This window comes from Pavona decussata, unplaced genomic scaffold (genome assembly GCF_977016875.1).
Source record: "Pavona decussata unplaced genomic scaffold, jaPavDecu1.1 SCAFFOLD_127, whole genome shotgun sequence".
Taxonomy (NCBI): Eukaryota; Metazoa; Cnidaria; class Anthozoa; order Scleractinia; family Agariciidae; genus Pavona; species Pavona decussata.
Window position 1 is genome coordinate 1676443 of NW_028145541.1, and position 18046 is coordinate 1694488.

Genomic DNA, 18046 nt, shown 5'->3' on the forward strand with positions numbered 1-18046 from the left:
AATAACCCTCGCATACTGAACAGATGTACATCTGTTCATTTCTGTTAGCACACCCTCTTAACAGAGCTTGCCTGGTTTATTTGTAAAGTGTAGTTGAAGTGGCGGGTAATTTATTTTCGGAAATCAAGACAAGGTTCGATTGTTTAGCCTTCCTGTATGCCGCGTGCAAACCTAATCGCCGGAGGGCGATTCACACCCATTTCACACATTCACATATTACAAACACGCTCCACATTGCTCGCACTAATCACGTCTCTCAACAGTTGACACACAAAAAAAGTAACAAATGAACCATTGTAGAGTATATAGTGACTCCTGAAATAGCTTTTGCTTCAATTGCAGCACTTAAAACCTTAAAAGGTTGTATCAACAACGCGCAACGTTTACTAATACTTTAGTAGTATAGCAATAGGACATCCCTTCAGATCGAAGAAGCCCAGTTTTACGATTTGAATGGCTTGCGCATTATACCTTTAATAGGAAAGGCGCAAATTTTCAAATATCGTCTAGAAGTCTGACCGGGTCGGCGCAATATGAAGCTCTGTTTCTCTTGAGGTCAAACAAGTCAATTTGCTATCGCATCTCGATCACGAAAATATTTTTAAGGCGTTAAACATGTGACGTTTGCTTTTGTGAGCACTAATGATTTTTCTTTTGACTCCAGTTGTACAATTAACAGAGTCGATTTTTAATTAAAATAACTGCGTTAAGAGATATGTATCGCTACAAGACAATTCAACACGATGGCTCGTGTGGTTTGAACGGAATAGCCGTTAAAGGCCCTCTCGACGGGGCTGGAGGGCATATTCTTGTGAGAATTCAATTCAAACAAAGCTATTCCACTTTGTGTAAATTTGAGATTTCATTTCAAACAGGTTAGCCAGTGCTTTGCAACGGAATGATTGTAAAACAACCGCCTAACTTTGACAATGTCCTTTAGTTTGGTTTTGAAGTTTCAAAGAGCAGATTGTTACAATCGTTCCAAGTAAACAGCTTGCAAAATGGCCTTGTAATCATGCATGGTCGCGACCGCAACAATAGAGAAATTTACAAGTCACAAGATTAAATGCAAACAAGATCCCCGCCGCACTTTTACTCTTGAGAAAATTAACTCAGGTTTAATGCCATTAACACAACGGGAAAAGCCTCAAAGCAACATTTTTGTACTGTCACAGCAAATAGTATGAGTCCCAGTCGCAAATTACAGGAGCAACACACAGTATAAACAACAATAAGAATGTGAAGATTTGAGGAACAGTTTCGCTGTTGACTAGAAGTAACTCCAGGCTCAAGGCTTGAATAGCTAAGTATTAAAATTATGGCGCCGAGAATTTAGGGCATCAAATGCACAAAAGCCAAAGATCAAACTAATTTTCCGATATCTATTGGACAGACCTAAACAAATCCATTCTATTTGCCTATTAACCTAGATATTACAAAAGGTTCAATTGTATAAAGGGTGTTTTTGGCGTACATTTTATCAAGTATAGAATTCTGGAGCAAATTAATCCTTATGTCTAGCGCATGAAAGAAATTCTATACAAGATCACCTTTCCTAAGCCACTTGAAATTTGCACGAACGAAAAAAAATAACAATATATTGTACATTTCATGTTGAAATAAACATTCTTGCGTTTGCATACTTCCTTAACTTAAAAGTCTGTTACGCTCTTCTAGAGCACACGAGTAGAAAAACGCCAATAATTATATTTACAAAATATATAGTTCATTGCATTTGCGCGCTCAATTTACACCGAAGTCTCGGAGTTCAGTCTGAGAACAAACTTGTTGCTTTCAAAATCGAACTCGTCCTCTGAAATATCAAAATAGGGTAGTCTGCGAACAGTAACAACTAAAGAAAGATCTTCGCCTTTCAGCTGAAATACTGTTGACGACGACAGAGACTTTGTCACTTGTTCTTCACAGACTAAACTCCAGCTCTGCATGCGACGTTTCGTCGTGAACTCGACACAAGGTTGATCATTTATGTAGCGTTCCAAAAACGCTTTCGGCGTCATGTCAAAAGTTAGGCAATGCGCAAGGTGTTTTATAATCCCATCCATTGTGTACCGATGATGAAGTCGTACAGTTCTGAGGTATTTCTGAAGCGGTCTCGCGAACGAAGGAAACAGTGACTGAGCCGTTTCTTCTGGGTCCATAGGCACACAGGGACCGCGCTCTTGTTGAACTCGTTTGATATGTCCGAAGGCTTCCTCGCACGCATTAAACAACCGTGCTTTTCTTCGCTTCACCTTCCGATCAAATTCAGCTTCTTCATAAAAGCGATCATTTCTCGCTGGATCGCGTCTGCGAGTTGACGCAGCAGTTAAGATGGCCCTAGCTCTCGGGTTCACTTTGTCGTTTTGCTTCCCATCAATATCGTAAAACTTGAGACTCGAGAATTGTTTGTGGGATGACCTCGCTGGGGTTTGCATAAGATACGGATTATACTCAGGAAAATCCCTGTAATACTGCTCCAACACAAACACAGCAGTACGCTGGATCGACAGCGGTCCGATGTTGTAGAATTTGCTCACTCCGTCCGTACTGCGAACAACTTTCAAAGTAAACAATGGGTCGGTTTGGCGGATCCAAAGAACAACAAGGGAAGCGTAATGCAAAAATAGCAAAGTATCAATCAAAGTTACCGCAAAATGTAGAATGTCCATAAAGTTTTGCGACTGTTTTTCGATTATTCTCAAGCCATAGAACAACCAGTAACACACTAGAACCACAAAAACCAGGGCCATCATGCCCACTCGAAGAACAAATACTCGCGGCATGGACGCTCGCGCCTTACGAAAATACAAGGCCCAAATTCCGATCACTAAAAGTAGCTCTTTCACAGCGAAGCTGATGAACAAGCCATCACAGTCTGTACCACAGGGGTCAGGCTTCCATGTTACAAGAGGAAAAACAAGAAAAAGAATCGGCGAAACGACAGCAAAAACACTCAAAATCGCCGCCGGTACCAACTTGACATGGTGGAGAAAGTCGCATGAAAATCGCTGTCTCTCTTTTCCAACGTCGCTCAGAGAAGTCTCGCTAAGTGTTACAATTGATGTCGCAGTTTCTGTGATAGAAGTCGCTGTTTCACCCCAGTTGTCGTCTTGTGGAATTACCTGAACTTGTATTATTCCTTCATCCAATATTTCTTGGCTTCCCGTTTCGTCGGCGAGTCGTTCTCTTTCTCTCCTGTCCCTGTGATCGTGATCTCTGTCTCTATGGCCGCGGTCGGATCTGTGGCTCGGCATGGTGAAATTAGAAACAAATCACAGCTTCTCAAACCTGCTTCGGCATCAAACAACTTCGACGTTTCGATAGAGCGTTAAAGAGCTTTGTGCCGCGCAAAAAGTGGTTTATAAAACGCTGTGGTTGATCAAACCGCCATAGCATTCAGCATTACGTTCTGTCGGAAGGCTGGATCCGTCACTTTCAAGTCGATTTTCAAGAGTGACTCCCTTGGGACATCACGATTGGTCCATTTTAATTTATTAACATTCTTTATTGCCCCTATCAATAATCCTATTGGGAATCTATCCATACACACGTGATTTATTATTTACCGGCGAAATGAATGTCAAAAATTTATTCCAGTGGTGAAAGAAACATTATTTGACAAAACTTCTTTGGCGTCCGGATCAAAGGAATTCAAATAAGCGATGCAAAGGTGTTTTTCGTATTACAATTCCTGTCATGCTCTTTCGAAATCTTTAGCGTGACTTTGCAATTGAAATTCGATCACTTGATGAAAAGATTATTCAAAAACAAAACACATGCAATCAAGGAAGTTGTTTTGTTGGAGAATTAACGTATCCAGAGTACTCTAGCTTTATTGTTCTTCAAAATTAATGAGGAAAGTGTAAGGAGATAAAGATTCAACACAAATAAGTTCCAGCCGGAAATAAGTATCAACAGGCCTTGTTGTGGAATTTTCGGGAGGGCAAAACAAAATATCCAAAGAATGATCGTCGGTTAGTTAGACTTGAACCTCGATGATGAGCAGTCACGAAAGAACAAGAATTTAGTCAGGTTTCATATTACAATTATTGGCTTTGTAAGTCGAGATTTCGCTCGCGACCAACCGAAGTTAACAATGCGCGATCCCGCGCGCGCTAGATCCACACTTGCGTTACAAACATAATTTATCGCCGAAACTATTGAACTTCATATCATATCGATTTTCAATGTTAACAAAACTTTAAGAAAGCGAAGGTTACTAGCCTATCTCAGTGAACCTCGACCAGCTATGGCACAGTAACTTGTTTCTCAAGTACGTCATTTCCGCTTACCATTTCCTGAACAAACGGCGGGGGAGGGCGGGAGTTGTGCTTTACTCTGCAGTAATTGTTCTCCTTTGTAGATCCAAACTAAGCGACACGTACATGACATTACAAAGACCGACAGTATTTGTAATCCAAACGTTTCCTCCCGCAAGGGTGGGAGAGAAGAACTTGGGAATACTGTAGATAATGCAGACAGTCAGAGTATCATGCAGAGAGAACACGTTCCAAGGCAAGTGGGATCGGAGCAAGACTGACCTCTACCCCGGTTTCAAATAGCCTATAGCTACATAAAGGGAAGTGGCCGTAAACGTTTGTTCGAAGAGGACCTTCCTACCTCATAAACATTACCGACAAAATTCTAATGGCTTTAAAATTTGAGTTGACACAAAAATATTCAGCAAGAAAGAACCAGCGTAGCCTGCGTTGCAGCCGGACTTGTCACTCAAGACCTATAGAGAACTCGATATAGACTATATCAGGGATTGCATACTGTCTACGTCGCAGGCTAGAGTTAACGTCGCTAGAAAAACAAGAAAAGCGAGGTTTCAATCCCATTGTCATTTTTAACTGCTGGATAAAGGGCATAGACACCATCTTTTGAGGTTGAAGAGGGGGGGTGCAGGTAGAGACCACCAGCTATTTTGTGATTTGGTGGTCCTGTTCGAGTATAATAGTTTTGACCACTACCCTAACAGGCGTTCATAAGCAAACAGGCGACAGGATCGCGCGCGATGTCTCGCGCTCCGCGCTCGGCTTAATAGACACCTATTATGCAGGCTGTTTCAAAAGTTGAAAGAAAATAATTCATCGAGCTTAGACTAATAAGCACAGATCGAGGATCAGTTTGTTAGATTTCAACACAATTTTCTTTCCTTTATTTTTTCGAAAAGCTTATATGTCAACTTCGTTCCCCAGGGACGTGAAAAGGAGAGCTCCTGGGAACGAGGTTGATAATATCCTTGCGGACAACTAAAATTTCAACACGAGCAGAAACAAGCTCTTTCCCTAGTTAATGTTTATACAACAGAGAGATGAATTTGGTTATTGTTTAAATCTTTCGAGGGTGGAATTAAAGAAGCGCACATTAAAAACCATAAGTCATAATGGCGCCGACGTTTCATTGAAAAAAATCGCTAAGGCGATTAAAATGAAATCTGCTATTATCCCCCGTTAATGGATTTTATTGCTCGTCTTTAGTGACATTAAAGCGGCAACTGTGTCCATTTTAAATTAGATCAACAACAGCGACAAATTGTTTCTACTTTTAGAATTTATTAATTATAAATACTTTCTAAAAACGTAATTAAGGCCTTCCGCTTTAAAATGAACTATTTGACTACACTAACATTTAATCTTTAACATGCAGGAAATCAATTAAAAAAAAAGTGAAAAACGAATGATCATAATAACAAAAATAATATCAATATTAATACTGGTAATAGCTTCTAATGATGTAGACTTCATAAATAACATTGTAACATTGTCGGCGATTTAATATTACGCGTCACGTGTTAACTGCAACAAAATTAGATAGTTGTCAAAGTAAATTAATTTTGATGCAAACTGTTATACCCTGTTGTTCTTCTTAAAAAAAAAAAAATACGTTAACACAAAACGCCGATAAAACGCGTGATCTTCATTCGGCGGCTCTTCTATTATTTTAATCTCCTCTCTTGATTCATGCTGTCTTTCCTTTGATCGCGTGACGGTGCGAAAGATTGCGTGACCAGTAAAAAGAACTACTACGTGAAAGGTCACGTTTCTTTGTTTCCTCTTTTGGGTATATGTACATGAATAAGCACAATGCCTGTCTTGATCTTTACTTCAAACGAGGGAATTCGTCTGGAAGCAGAGCATGGACTCGACAGGTTGGGCACGTGCTTTGTTCCCCCAGTAACCATTTTCGGATACACTGCAACAAAACAAGTCAAACGAGTTATTTTATACTTAAACTAACATTTGAGTTTTCTAATAAGGTCACCTAAATGTGAATGAAATCCCACAGTTTATTACCCAAAACAAGGGCGCCATTAACTCGACAACCACTCTAAGAGTACTAACTAGTACAATTAGGAAATCTTACCGGTGAGTGGTATTTGTGTCCACATTCTAAGGTAACAATATCACTGGAGGCGTTCATGTCTTCGTGACAAATAACGCACGGATCTTCTTCGTAACTTCCGCCACCAAACACCGACTTGTGCAGCTCTGGTGCAGCGGGCTTTAAAGCCTGGACTGCCTGTGGTGGCTGGTTTGCCTGTGGTAACATGGCGGATTTCGTTGAACGCTGAGTCGTGGGACTATTGGTTTGTGGTGCTGGACCAACACGCAATAAACCAGCCTTGGGAAAATAATAATATAAAAAAAAAAACACCCCAATAAATACTCTGGATGGAACGGTTTAGAGAAACGGCTGATGATAAACAGCTGGAAAATTTTACTAGTGTGTATTTTTAATGACATTTTAAAAATGATACTGTTATGAAGCTCTTCTTCAGCGGCTGTCTACAGTGAGTGACTACCTTCATGATGCCCAACCTCCCTCGCAGACGCTCTTTTGGCTTAACACGCAATCTTTCCTCCCCAACGTTGGGGAGGATAGAGTGAGTGACGAGCCAAAAGAGCGTCTGAGAAGGATGCTACCTGATTCCGGGATGGATGCTAGCGAACAAGAGATTCATTCAAAGGCCCAGCAGCGATAGCTAGCTATCTCGGTTTGTCTCAAAACTGGACAGGGAAAATCCTGTGAAGGCTGCAGCGGTTAGCATCCAGCGAATGTAGGTCGATTCGCTTACAGTTTAGCTGCGTTAAGGTAACACCCCGCCACATCAACTCAGGCCATCTCAAAACCCTCGCTATTTCTCATGGATTCTTTTGGCAGCAATTTACTTCAGTAGAAGCTCTCCTTACGGACACTTCTCTATTGTGGACAGTTCACTATGTCCCTGAGAGACCGAAATCCATATAAAGCCTACTTCTCTAAAACGAACACCTCTATAATGCGGACACTTATTCCTGTCCCCATGGTGTCCGTAATAAAGAGGTTCGACTGTACTGGCAATCTCGAAACTCTCGCATTCTCGAATGAAGTTCTGTTTTCCTTGAGCATTCGCAACAGCTTTAGTACCTAATGACTGTACTTGAGACTAAATGGGTTGAGGACGCAATGAGATAACTTTCTGCCTAGAACAGATGTCAATCCAAATTAGTTGTACTACATCACAAAATAGGATGTTATCACCTTCTTCTTTTGTTCCACCAGCTCTGATACACTAGTAACGATATCCTCTAAGGACAGTCCCGTCAGTGAACCGTGTTTGTTGTGTCGCACCTCTTTTATAAACCCAGTTAATTCCAACCTGACATAAACAAAAAGATCTCATGATCACAAGCTTTATCTTAAGCCGCAATAAGCCTTCAAGGGTGCGGACGGAGCAAACAATCTTTGTCTCCTTTCTTAGAACAACACGAACAACACGGGATTGGTACCAGGGAAAGGATAGAACATGCGCAAAATACTGCTGAGCGAGAGGTGACGGGTTCGCACCCCCACCCAACCAACCCTCAGGTTGCAAACGGTTAGACCTTCACGTGGCTTGAATGACCACGTAGAAATGGCGCCGGTCCCGTCTCCATCACGTATAACTTCTCTTTGGTACTGTTTGTTATGCTCTAAAAGGTGGTTCTAAATTTTGATTCCGTTATGAAATCCTAAAGTGTGACCCTCCAAAAGAAAGCTACTAAGCAGTACTTTCCTGTGGTGCTGTTTATTATGCTGTACAAGATGGTTCTAACTTTTGAGTCTGTGGACGAAATCCTAAAGTGTGACCATTCAAATGAGAGCTCGTGAGCAGTACTTTCCTGTGGTGCTGTGTACTCTAATGTATAAGGTGGTTCAAACTTTTGAGTGTATGTGCTTCTAACTTGCGACTCTGTGGATGAAACCTCATTCTTAATTATTTTGGAATTGGCCAAATTTGTCGGTTATGTCGTAAGGATAGCTACTTACCGGGTAAAATTCGGGTACATGGTCGAAAGCCGCAGCATAATTTTCTCAAAACTGTTGGAAGGTCTCGCCTTGTCAGCCGCGGCTGCCGCAACTGGAGCAGCAGCATTGGGGGCAGCAGCAGCAGCAGCGGCCGCACGACCAGCATCGGCGGGTTTGTCTCCATTAACAGCAGGAGCAGCAGCAGCAGCAGCAGCAGCAGCTGAGGCAGTAGCACCCGCAGGGGGTGCACCAGCTACAGGGCCTCCCACGGGCGCAACAGCAGGTGCATTAGGGAGGGGAGGGTCTGATGCCCTGGATGTTGGAGTATTGTTATCCACAGGGGGCTGGGGTTGGTTTTGTTGTTGTCCTGGTACCTGGGAGGAAAGAGAGAGCAAGTTAGTTAGATGTGGTCACTTCATGTCACTTTTGCCAAAACCTGGCTAAAGACACGAATTCTACAATCGGTTTCACACAAGTTTCAGTCTTGTGTCCAAGGAATTCTTTAGAGTTTCAAACATTAAATTTAACATTGAAAAGTCCTTCACTGAAGCTTCAGCAAACTGGCAAGTTGTAATAATAAGTCTAGCTTTCCTACCCTCAAGAAACGAATGTACGTGTTTTTATTGAAAGAATTCTGATTTGTTCATGCTGCACATACGCAGGGTTATTTTGTATTTATTGTGTTCTCGAGGTGACTTCTTTATATAAGCCCGATGGATTCTTGAGGTCTCCTCGCCATATCTTTATCGCTACTTTTGTCTTACATTAATGTGATTTGTGGCAAATAAACGAAGAAAGAAGTTTTAACTCTGATTTGGACGAAACAATTCGAGTTCTAAACAACCACGTCAACCCAGCAATACAACCAAGCCTTCAACCCTTCAACCCGAACAATACGTCCACGATGAGCTAAAGGGCTGTAGAGAGAATCGCATATGAAATTACCAGAGACTGTAAAACTGGAATGCCAGGATATGGTGGCGGACCCGGGATCGTCAGCTGAGGAACACTCGCCAGTGTCCTGCCGGTCTTCAGTTGCTCGATCTGTTCATTAAACGTTGCCTGCAAGAAAAGAGATCGCATGCCCGTTAATGCTGGGTAAAGACGACGTGACGATTTAAATCTGTGGCTGATAACGTCTTATTGATGATTGCAGTTAAAGCTACTGAGCAGTACTTTCCTGTGGTGCTGTTTATTATGCTGTACAAGGTGGTTTTAACTTTTGTGTCTGTGGTTGAAAACCTAGTGTGATCACTCAAATGAAAGCTACTGAGCAGTACTTTCCCGTCTTAGTTTTGAGTCTGTTGATGAAATCCTGGAGTAATCATTTAAACCGAACTGAGCTACTGAGCAGTGCTTTTTCTGGTCAACAGAAGTTCTTATTTTTAAATAGCCGTCAAATGTGTACTCTAACAAACTCCACGAAAAGTCTGTCTCTAACACACACCTTGCACTGCACTACTCTCTGATGGCACTCAGCAGTGTAATTCTTCCATGCGGTAATCAATTCATCCACTTTCGGGCCAGCAATTCTGTGGTAAAAGAAACAACAACAGATCAAACTGTTCTACAACATTGCGAGAGACAAAACATGAATTAGCTGCATGGAGGAAGGACATAATAAGGCTTTCTCCTGCGGTTCCACTGTTCAGCCCCAGAACTGATGAGATCCCTAAATTGACCCTGAAATTTGGGCATCATTTCGGGGGCTGTACGCCACTCATATCTTATAAAGAATTCCATCAGTTAAAGAAGCAAGGTGCTTTGTAATATTAAAGTGGACTAACACAGCGACAATTTTAAAACAATTCTACGCTAAAGTGTAACTGGACCCTATGTTCCAAAGAGCTTGACTTTAACAGCTCGTTTCTTCACTCACTTCCTAAGAATGTGTCAGATTCAAAATGTTATAAGAATTCATTTTACATTCCCTTTTCAGTTTTAGTTAGTCTACACACGACCCCTCAAGCCTTGTCATGCCAAAAATCTATAAACTAAACGCGTTTAAATCAACACCAGGACCAGTAGCAATACCAAGCTCAAGAACCAAAAGACATGCGAACTCTTTTATGGCGCGGGCAGCAAGGCTCTTTTGTTTATGATTGTGTATTTTTAACTTTGGATCCAATTGTGTAAATCCATTGAATATTTATTTTTTAAGATGAACGAATAAAGCTTATTATTATTATTATTATTATTATTATTAATTATTATTATTATTATTATTAATTATTATTATTATTAATTATTATTATTATTATTAATTATTATTATTATTATTATTATTATTATTATTAAATAAAGGTTATAATGATGATGACGACGACGACGACTACGACAACGACGATGATGATGATGATGATGATGATGATGATGATGATGGTGATGGAAGAACCGTCGGCATAAAATAAATACCCAGTTACTTATGCTTGCAGAGTTGCGGTAGAGAGATACAAAGGAGCAGACACCACAGTTCTAACCTGGCATTTACGGCTTGTATCAAGTTGTTGATCGTTATGTGTGACTCCTGGTAAGCTCTTTCCAGAAATCTCAATCCAACGTCACGGCGAAGCTCAAGCAGTTTGATCTGACAAGAGAAAAAATAGAGAAGCGTAGTTTGCGGTTAGCCTGAGCATGTTTAAACATCAGATTTAGCCCTAACCATAGCCATTTTGCCATAACGGGGCGCTTTACATTAAGCCAACTGAAATTTTCGGTTGGAAATTCCGGACACTTTGCCGTGTCAAATGGAAAGTGTTTTGTCCTTTCGTTCGAAACTTGATGCAGATTAGACAAAAAAAAACTTACGCGAGGGCGCAATGATGGCGCAAAAATAAAACAAAATGGAAATGGCAATTTTGTGCAAATGGCCTGTACTTTCTGTATAACTAACTTTGAAAGCAACCGCTTCCCTACTTAAAACTTGCGATGTGACCAAAAAAAGATGACATCTCTTACCTCGGCATCTTGGGCTCGCGCTTGTTGCTGCTGGTGTTGGAGTTTAGTATTCTTTAACAAATCGTCCTTTTCAGAGCGTTCTTTACTCCAAGAATCCCTGGAGAAAACGAAAGTAAGCGTAATTTTTATCGGCGATTTCTGGCAAGAAAAAGCGGAATTCCGTTTATTTTTGTCAAGAGTATTATTACAGCGACCATTCCTTAAGATACCTGTTCCATCTCCTTGCCGTTAGAGCGGTTTCCAATAAGCAAGTTCCGAGCTCCTTTGAACCTCGTTACGAAAGCGAGGCTTCGTGAATTGTTTTAATTATCTAAATTGGTATTCGAAACTAATTTTCACGTGAAAAGCTTTGCACTAAGCCTCGCTGCCGTGATGAGGTTCAAAGCAACTTGGAAATGGCCTATTGAGTATCGTGAAAAACAAAGTAATTACTCTGACCAATCACAACAGACGTAAAAAATGCAATGAGCCAATCGGATTTCGTAGCAAATTCATGCAACCGGCGACAAGCGCGGGAAAATGGGTGTGAGCAAATCACGATTGGATTTGGTTCTCATTGGTCGAGAAAGTGGCGCGAGTTTTATCAGCCAATCACAAAGCGTAGAAAAGCAAAACCAAAGAAAACACAAATTACTTTCGACACTCAATTGAAAACCGCTCTATATCAGAGTACAACTTACTTCTCTGAGCTGAACTGTCCTTTACAAGACGCCAGTTCCTTTTTGAGGTTGTTAATAACGCTGGATCTTGAAAAAAGAAAAGAAAACCACAGCTTGTATTTACTCCTCAACCATTCAAGATTTGACAGAGTGAGTATTGTGTGACGAGTTCATAGCGTCTATACTTACTTGTCGTCTGCGTCTTGCTGCAGTTTTTTAGTCAAGGTTTTGATCTTGTCCTCCTTGTCTTCGCACTGTTGACGCAGTTTACGTATTTCCTCTGTGTTCTTTTGTTTTAAGTCTTGCAAATCCTTAGAACATTTCTGCCACAAAAGAAACACTTTGTCTACTCACAAATAATAAACGAGAATGCAAAAAAAAAAAAGTGTCCCAGTGATTGGTGAGCGAGAAGACATTCGTGCGCGTGAAAATTGGGAGCTTTAGCAACGACAATGGCGACGGAAGAGAAAACGTCACAATTAAAATGAACTGACGCTTTTTTCAAACATCGTCGCGATTATTCCAACTCGCTTCAAATATCAAATGTAGGTGAAATTTCCTGGAGTTGAATTCTTCGAGAACGCACCCAAGTTTAGAAAGAGAAAGAAAATTCGTCGCCGTCTGTTTGCGTCTTCCATACAACCTCCAATCAGGATATTTCACGTGCAGTGACGGCAAAATGTACCAAAAAGTGTAATGCACGTGCAGAGTTGTTTTTGTTATTAGCTCGATTTTTCCAGGGACGGATCATCCGTCAAGACGAATCATCTGTCTAGTGTAAATACTAGAGACGGATCATCCGTATGGGACGAACTAAGGCAAAGAACGGTAGTTCGTCTGTCAAGACGAACTACCGTGATAGTTCGTCTGGACAGATGAACAGATCCGCATCTATTATAAATCGGCCCAATAAGCCTGTTACTTTGTTAACGTTCTCGTTGCCGTTACCATCGTCGTTGCTAAAACTCCGTAACAGCCCGAGCCCGTGCTTCGTGTTTCCATGCGGCAGGCGACTTTTGTCCTGAGGGGATGGAGGAAGTGCTCGAGGTGAACGTTCCCCGATACGCCTTCCCCCGTTACCCCCGCTCCCCTTCCGCCCTCCGCCCACGCACGTAAGTTTTACACATGCGCATGTGTTTTGCTTCTCAGTCGACTATTCGTTAGAGAAAACGAGGACTGCTCGCATTTACTAGATGCCGTTTCATATTCGCCACTCATCCACAAAAGCAAGTGACACCTCTGCTACACAGGGCAAGTTGACGCAAGTGCGCCAAAATCTCCAAACCATATGTACAAATTCATCTTTGCGAGGCCATCGATTTTCAATATTCACCTCCTTATCTTGCAGTGCGTCTGATAGCTTCTTCTTAACTTTGTCAACCTCTGCCGAGTTCTTATTAAGTACAGCGTTGAGTCTGTCCGTGTTTTCCTGTAGCCTGGCTTGCAAGGCGTCCTTTTCAGCCGCAGCTCGGTGATATTCAGCTTTAAAAGGTTCAGGGATGGGATCAGTACCGACACCTTTACTTTTCACATTAGGCTGGGTCTGTACAGACTTTGCCTTGCTAGTGATCACTTGATCGTTAGTTGAGTTGTTGCTGCCTGTACGTTTGTGCGAAGGTTGCGCCAGTGTCGCTACTTCATTAACAACCGGTGAAACAGAAACTGTGTCCTTCACCGGTTCAACAGCGGGAGTATCCTGAGTCTGTTCACGCTCTGAGTCTTCAACATTTTTCCCATCAAAATCTTTGACATTTTTCCCATCAAAGTCATCAACATTTTTCCCAGCAACATCCTGAGATTCAGCTTTCAACGCAGCGTCTGCATCACTCGAAGCCTTCGCATTAATCTCCTCGAGCGTACCGTTTTCAGTTTTCGTTTCCGTGTCCTTTGCGTCACTTTCCACAACACTTTCCACTTTGCCGTCAACTGACATCGGCTCAGGTTCTTCAGTGATCGTATCGTCTTCCTCATTTTGATCATCGACTAATTCTGCGTCTTTTAAAGTGCTACTGTCGCTTCCTAAAGAAGTCCTTGATGAACTATTAGCCAACAAATCCGTTTGAGACGATGACGGCACAAACTCTTTAGCATCAGGGTTAAACGGCGGTGAAGTCGCAGTTTTAAACAAAACTGGAGAGAACGGCTGAAAAGCCAACTCATCAGATGATCCAATTTTGTCAGAATCCCCGATCGATTTAATATCATGAAATCCATTTTCCAATTTTGCATCTTTCGTCCCATTAATTCGTTCGAGAAAAGGATTGTCTGTTTGCGGTTTTAGAGTTTTTACAAGATCCTCAAAGTCTTTGTCTTCCGGAAGCATAACTTTGTTTCCCTGGAACACGAATTTTTCCGATTGTTCTAGGACAGGCCTGAGTCCACCTGCATTAGAAATAATTTCCTGGTAATTGTCAGGTAACATGCTTAACGGTTGCATGATGCTCGGGTCCGCCAGCTCCAAAGGCCCATTGACCCGTAATATCTCCTGTAACATCCTTTGAGAGGAGAGAAAACAAGAAGAAGTAATTGAGTAAGGCACCTATCCACGTTAACCCTTAAAGGGACTATGCCACCCCCCAGGCGCATGCGCGCGTTGATGAGAAGCACTTTAAAATCGTTGGCCCGACATTTTCAAATACCGTGGGAGAGTTCAGGAAGCTGTTTTCAGCCGTTTGAATCGCGTTCATCTTAAGACAGCTGATTTTTTTTATGTGCAAACGTTCTTTAGTAATAACAGAAGCTGTTTGTTGCGATATTCTTGAAAGCTTTTGCAATGGCAGTAAATCAAAAATCCCGCGACGAGTTGTTTGCAAATTAGTCTCAATCGGACTCTGCGCATGAGCCTCAGCTGACATAGTCCCTTTAAAACAAGAGCAAGGCCCTTCTCTATTTCACACCTTTGTGGGCGTGAGATACAAATTCAGACGTCGTTCTGCTGTGGCAAGTTGTTGACTCAAGCTTCCCCTGAGGAATATGCCTCAAAATGTCATAATATAACAGCAATATAAGATATCAGTTACTAATTCAGTTAACAGGGTTTATTTCGAAAACTAAGCCAATTTCATCAGTACGGGCCGTAGAGAAAGACACCCGTTGTTTCTCAGTTGTTTACGTTCTGATGGTTGATTGACAACTGAAGATTAGAATGGCCAGGTCAGGCCCATTTTATACCAGAATTTCCTGTAAGTCCCAACAGCAACGAGCGTTTAATTTCTCCTCACCATGTCACTGAGGGGGGGGGGGGGGGGGGGGGGTAACTGCGCCATTCCACAGAGACAAGTTTTAAACCTTTAATCGATCTGAAAAAATGCCAGATTATTATGTACGGTTACAAGTCGACAATGATAATACAGTCAACTTCCTTTATTTCGGACACCCTCGGGACTGCATGTTACTGTCCTTAATAGCGAGAGTCCGTAATAGCGGGAATTTATTTCAGTCAAATATCTGCAATTTATTTTTGCCGGGAATTTAGCTGCTGTCCGTATTATCGGAAGGCTTGCCGTGCATGTTTTGAAATCATGCATGCTGGCAGGTAAACAATTACTTGAGAAAATTTTAACGATAACTTTTGTTCGAGAAAATCACCTTTAAAAAACATAAAACAGCGAGACAACTTACGAGCTGACATAGTCCGTGACTGCCTTCAGATCAATCTGTGGCTCTGGTATTGTTACTGGTGGGGTGGAGAATACAGTTAAGCCTCCGTCCCTGTAGTGTGCCTCCAGGTGTGCTGCATCTCCTTGCAAGTGAGCCGGAATAGCAAACGGAGCTTCCATTTCATGCTGACTCCAACCCGGCGGCGGAGGAACAAACTCAAATTTACTACGACAAAAAATATAATACTTACTTGGAGAGTTGAGACACAGGGGCCCATTGTTTTAAAGCCGATTAACGCTAATCCCCGATTAAAGTTAACCGAGGTTCACATCTCGCTCATTAAAAATGTTTTTAAAGGCTAATGCTTAAGCTAATAGTAAAGAAAAGTCCAAGTAAAAACTGGGGGACAAAAGTCTTTTGGAAAAATACTTATCGATTAGTAATTAAACTTAATCAAAGTTTACGTTAACCGAGGATTACCTTAATTGGGCTTTAAATAACTCCTCCAAGGAGAGCAGATTGTGTAAAAAGTGTGAAGACAATCAGAACAGAAAAGAATATCTTCTGTCCTCAAGTCTAGCATGAGGGACCGCGAAAGAACGAGCATACGATTGCAAAAAGAAACAAAACAAAAACAAAAAAGATAATTACCAAAACACAACACGTCACATATATTTTATTTGCAGATTCCTGGGAATAGCCGTTATTAAACCCTACTACCTTTCTGAAGGCTCACAATAATACAAATCCCTCCCTTCAGCTTAAAAGAGCATTTACAGAAGGTATGTGCAATAGTATAAAAAATTTAAGTCTTTTAACTATGGTAAGATCTAAACAGCAGTTCGTACCCTTTGGGAATCGTAATTTCATCGAGGTCATCGGTAATTTCCCCAAAGCCAGGTCTGAATATTTGCTGTCCACCGCGATCATTGAGAAATTCACCCAACGTCTGTGTATTCTATACAAAATACATGAAAAAGAGGCTCAACAAAGCATATTTAAAGGTTATTTACAAAGACAGTTATTGACTCTATTTTGGCACGATCTCAATGGTAAGTGCAATGTCTTTATGTACCGCACATATCACATAGTCTCATGGCGGTTTACAATTCTTCTGGGGGGTGAGATCGGACGCCAGCATGTAAAGGTACCACTAGCAGCCACTATCAGTCCATTTTTTGATCTTACCCACTCACCCAACTCACGCATGAATGTGAAAGACAGATGAAACAGAGATAAAGGTAGATCGCCACGCCGCGGACTACGTCCCCTACTCTTTTCGAACAGTGTGGGTTCTTTAACGTCCCACAGATTATTAGCAGTACAGAAAGTCGAAACGATCCACACCTACGCAACACAATCGTGAGACAAATGATAAATCTTGAGGTATCAACCAAAACTGATTGCGGTCACCTCTATTACATTGCAGCCAAACTACAGAAAACTAATTGGTTAATAGTCGCGACCTTTCCAAATCTACTGAGGGTTCAATTGGCCAGCTTTATCAGGCTTTTGACTGACGTCCCTCTCTTATCTGGAACAGTGGTGTTCCAAAGTCTCCCCTTTACTCGTTACAATGAAATCCTCTCCACACCTTAAGTTTTTTCTTCTTGGTTTTGGCTTTGCCTCCCTGAAAAATCACAACAAGAAGTCAGTGAGAAAGATGTTTTATTCGGTGAGTGACACAGGCATACTCTGAAAAAGGGAAATCCGAGTGCTCCTATCAGGAATCGAACCTAAGACCTTCCGATTACTAGTTCTAGGTATTACTAGCTGGGGCAATTAAACTACAGGTTCAATGTGACAAAGATCTTGTATACTGCTAGGATTGGAATGTCAATGTGTGGCATATGTGCAAAGAAATAAATGTGATGGTGTATTACTCAGTGAGTGACACAGACATACTCAGAAAAAGGAAAATGTCAGTGATTCATAGACGTGACAATAACTGTAAATTTGCATTGAACTAATTAAAAACATTTCTGACCTTGCTTGGCTCTTCTTCATCGTCTTTCTTCAAGATGAAAACGCCTTCACCTTAAAACAAAGGATTGCTATCAGCATTAAAATAATAATCCACACTGTATTCCTTACACATGCAAGCCAAGGGAGGAAATCTAACTAAACCGCACATTGCATTCAATTCGACACCTAACCACCCCTTCCAGTCAGTTAATCTATTAATTTCTTTTCTCAGTACGTGAGCTGACGGAATTCTTAAATCTTACAATCTGATTGGTTCTGCTGTTGAAGAAGAATTGGAAAGAGTCTTTTAAATGGTTTCTTATTTTATTGATTGTACAGAACATAAGCATATTCTGTTTCTTACAGTTCCTGCCATTTGGGGTATTTCTTTCCATTTAAAGTAAAGATGAATAGGTTGAAATAGAAAAGAGTGCCTTGTCCCTTGTAAGTGCCATGTCCAACAGGAGTTCTTCCTTGAGGCCTTTTTGTCGTTTCCATATGACCTCATGTTTGACAGAATTATGTGTGTTTTAGTGAGAATTAAGGTTAGGGGACACCTTGTGATGTCTATCATACAGTTCATGAATCTC

At 41.3% G+C, this 18046-nt stretch overlaps 2 protein-coding genes across 3 annotated transcripts in view; both read right to left on the reverse strand.

The window, feature by feature from the left end:
• Positions 1–1073: 1073 nt before the first annotated feature.
• On the reverse strand, positions 1074–3448 carry LOC146469147 (vang-like protein 2-B). Its single transcript, XM_085123869.1, has one exon. It carries the CDS (start codon positions 3252–3254, stop codon positions 1749–1751), a length of 1506 nt encoding a protein of 501 aa, XP_084979995.1. The 5' UTR covers positions 3255–3448; the 3' UTR covers positions 1074–1748.
• A 2090-nt stretch (positions 3449–5538) lies between these two features.
• LOC146469148 (uncharacterized) overlaps positions 5539–18046 on the reverse strand; it is a 38162-nt gene continuing 25654 nt past the window's right edge. For both annotated transcript variants that reach the window (XM_085123794.1, XM_085123795.1), the window contains exons 33-47: positions 17479–17528; positions 17086–17121; positions 16340–16449; positions 15513–15716; positions 13225–14386; positions 12081–12214; positions 11913–11978; positions 11233–11329; positions 10755–10861; positions 9722–9806; positions 9220–9336; positions 8296–8648; positions 7528–7645; positions 6370–6627; positions 5539–6198 (exon numbers count right to left, since the gene is read on the reverse strand). In XM_085123794.1, the coding sequence (XP_084979920.1) occupies positions 6106–6198; positions 6370–6627; positions 7528–7645; positions 8296–8648; positions 9220–9336; positions 9722–9806; positions 10755–10861; positions 11233–11329; positions 11913–11978; positions 12081–12214; positions 13225–14386; positions 15513–15716; positions 16340–16449; positions 17086–17121; positions 17479–17528 (2990 nt within the window). In that variant the 3' untranslated portion in view covers positions 5539–6105. The remainder of the gene's footprint in view (positions 6199–6369; positions 6628–7527; positions 7646–8295; positions 8649–9219; positions 9337–9721; positions 9807–10754; positions 10862–11232; positions 11330–11912; positions 11979–12080; positions 12215–13224; positions 14387–15512; positions 15717–16339; positions 16450–17085; positions 17122–17478; positions 17529–18046) is intronic.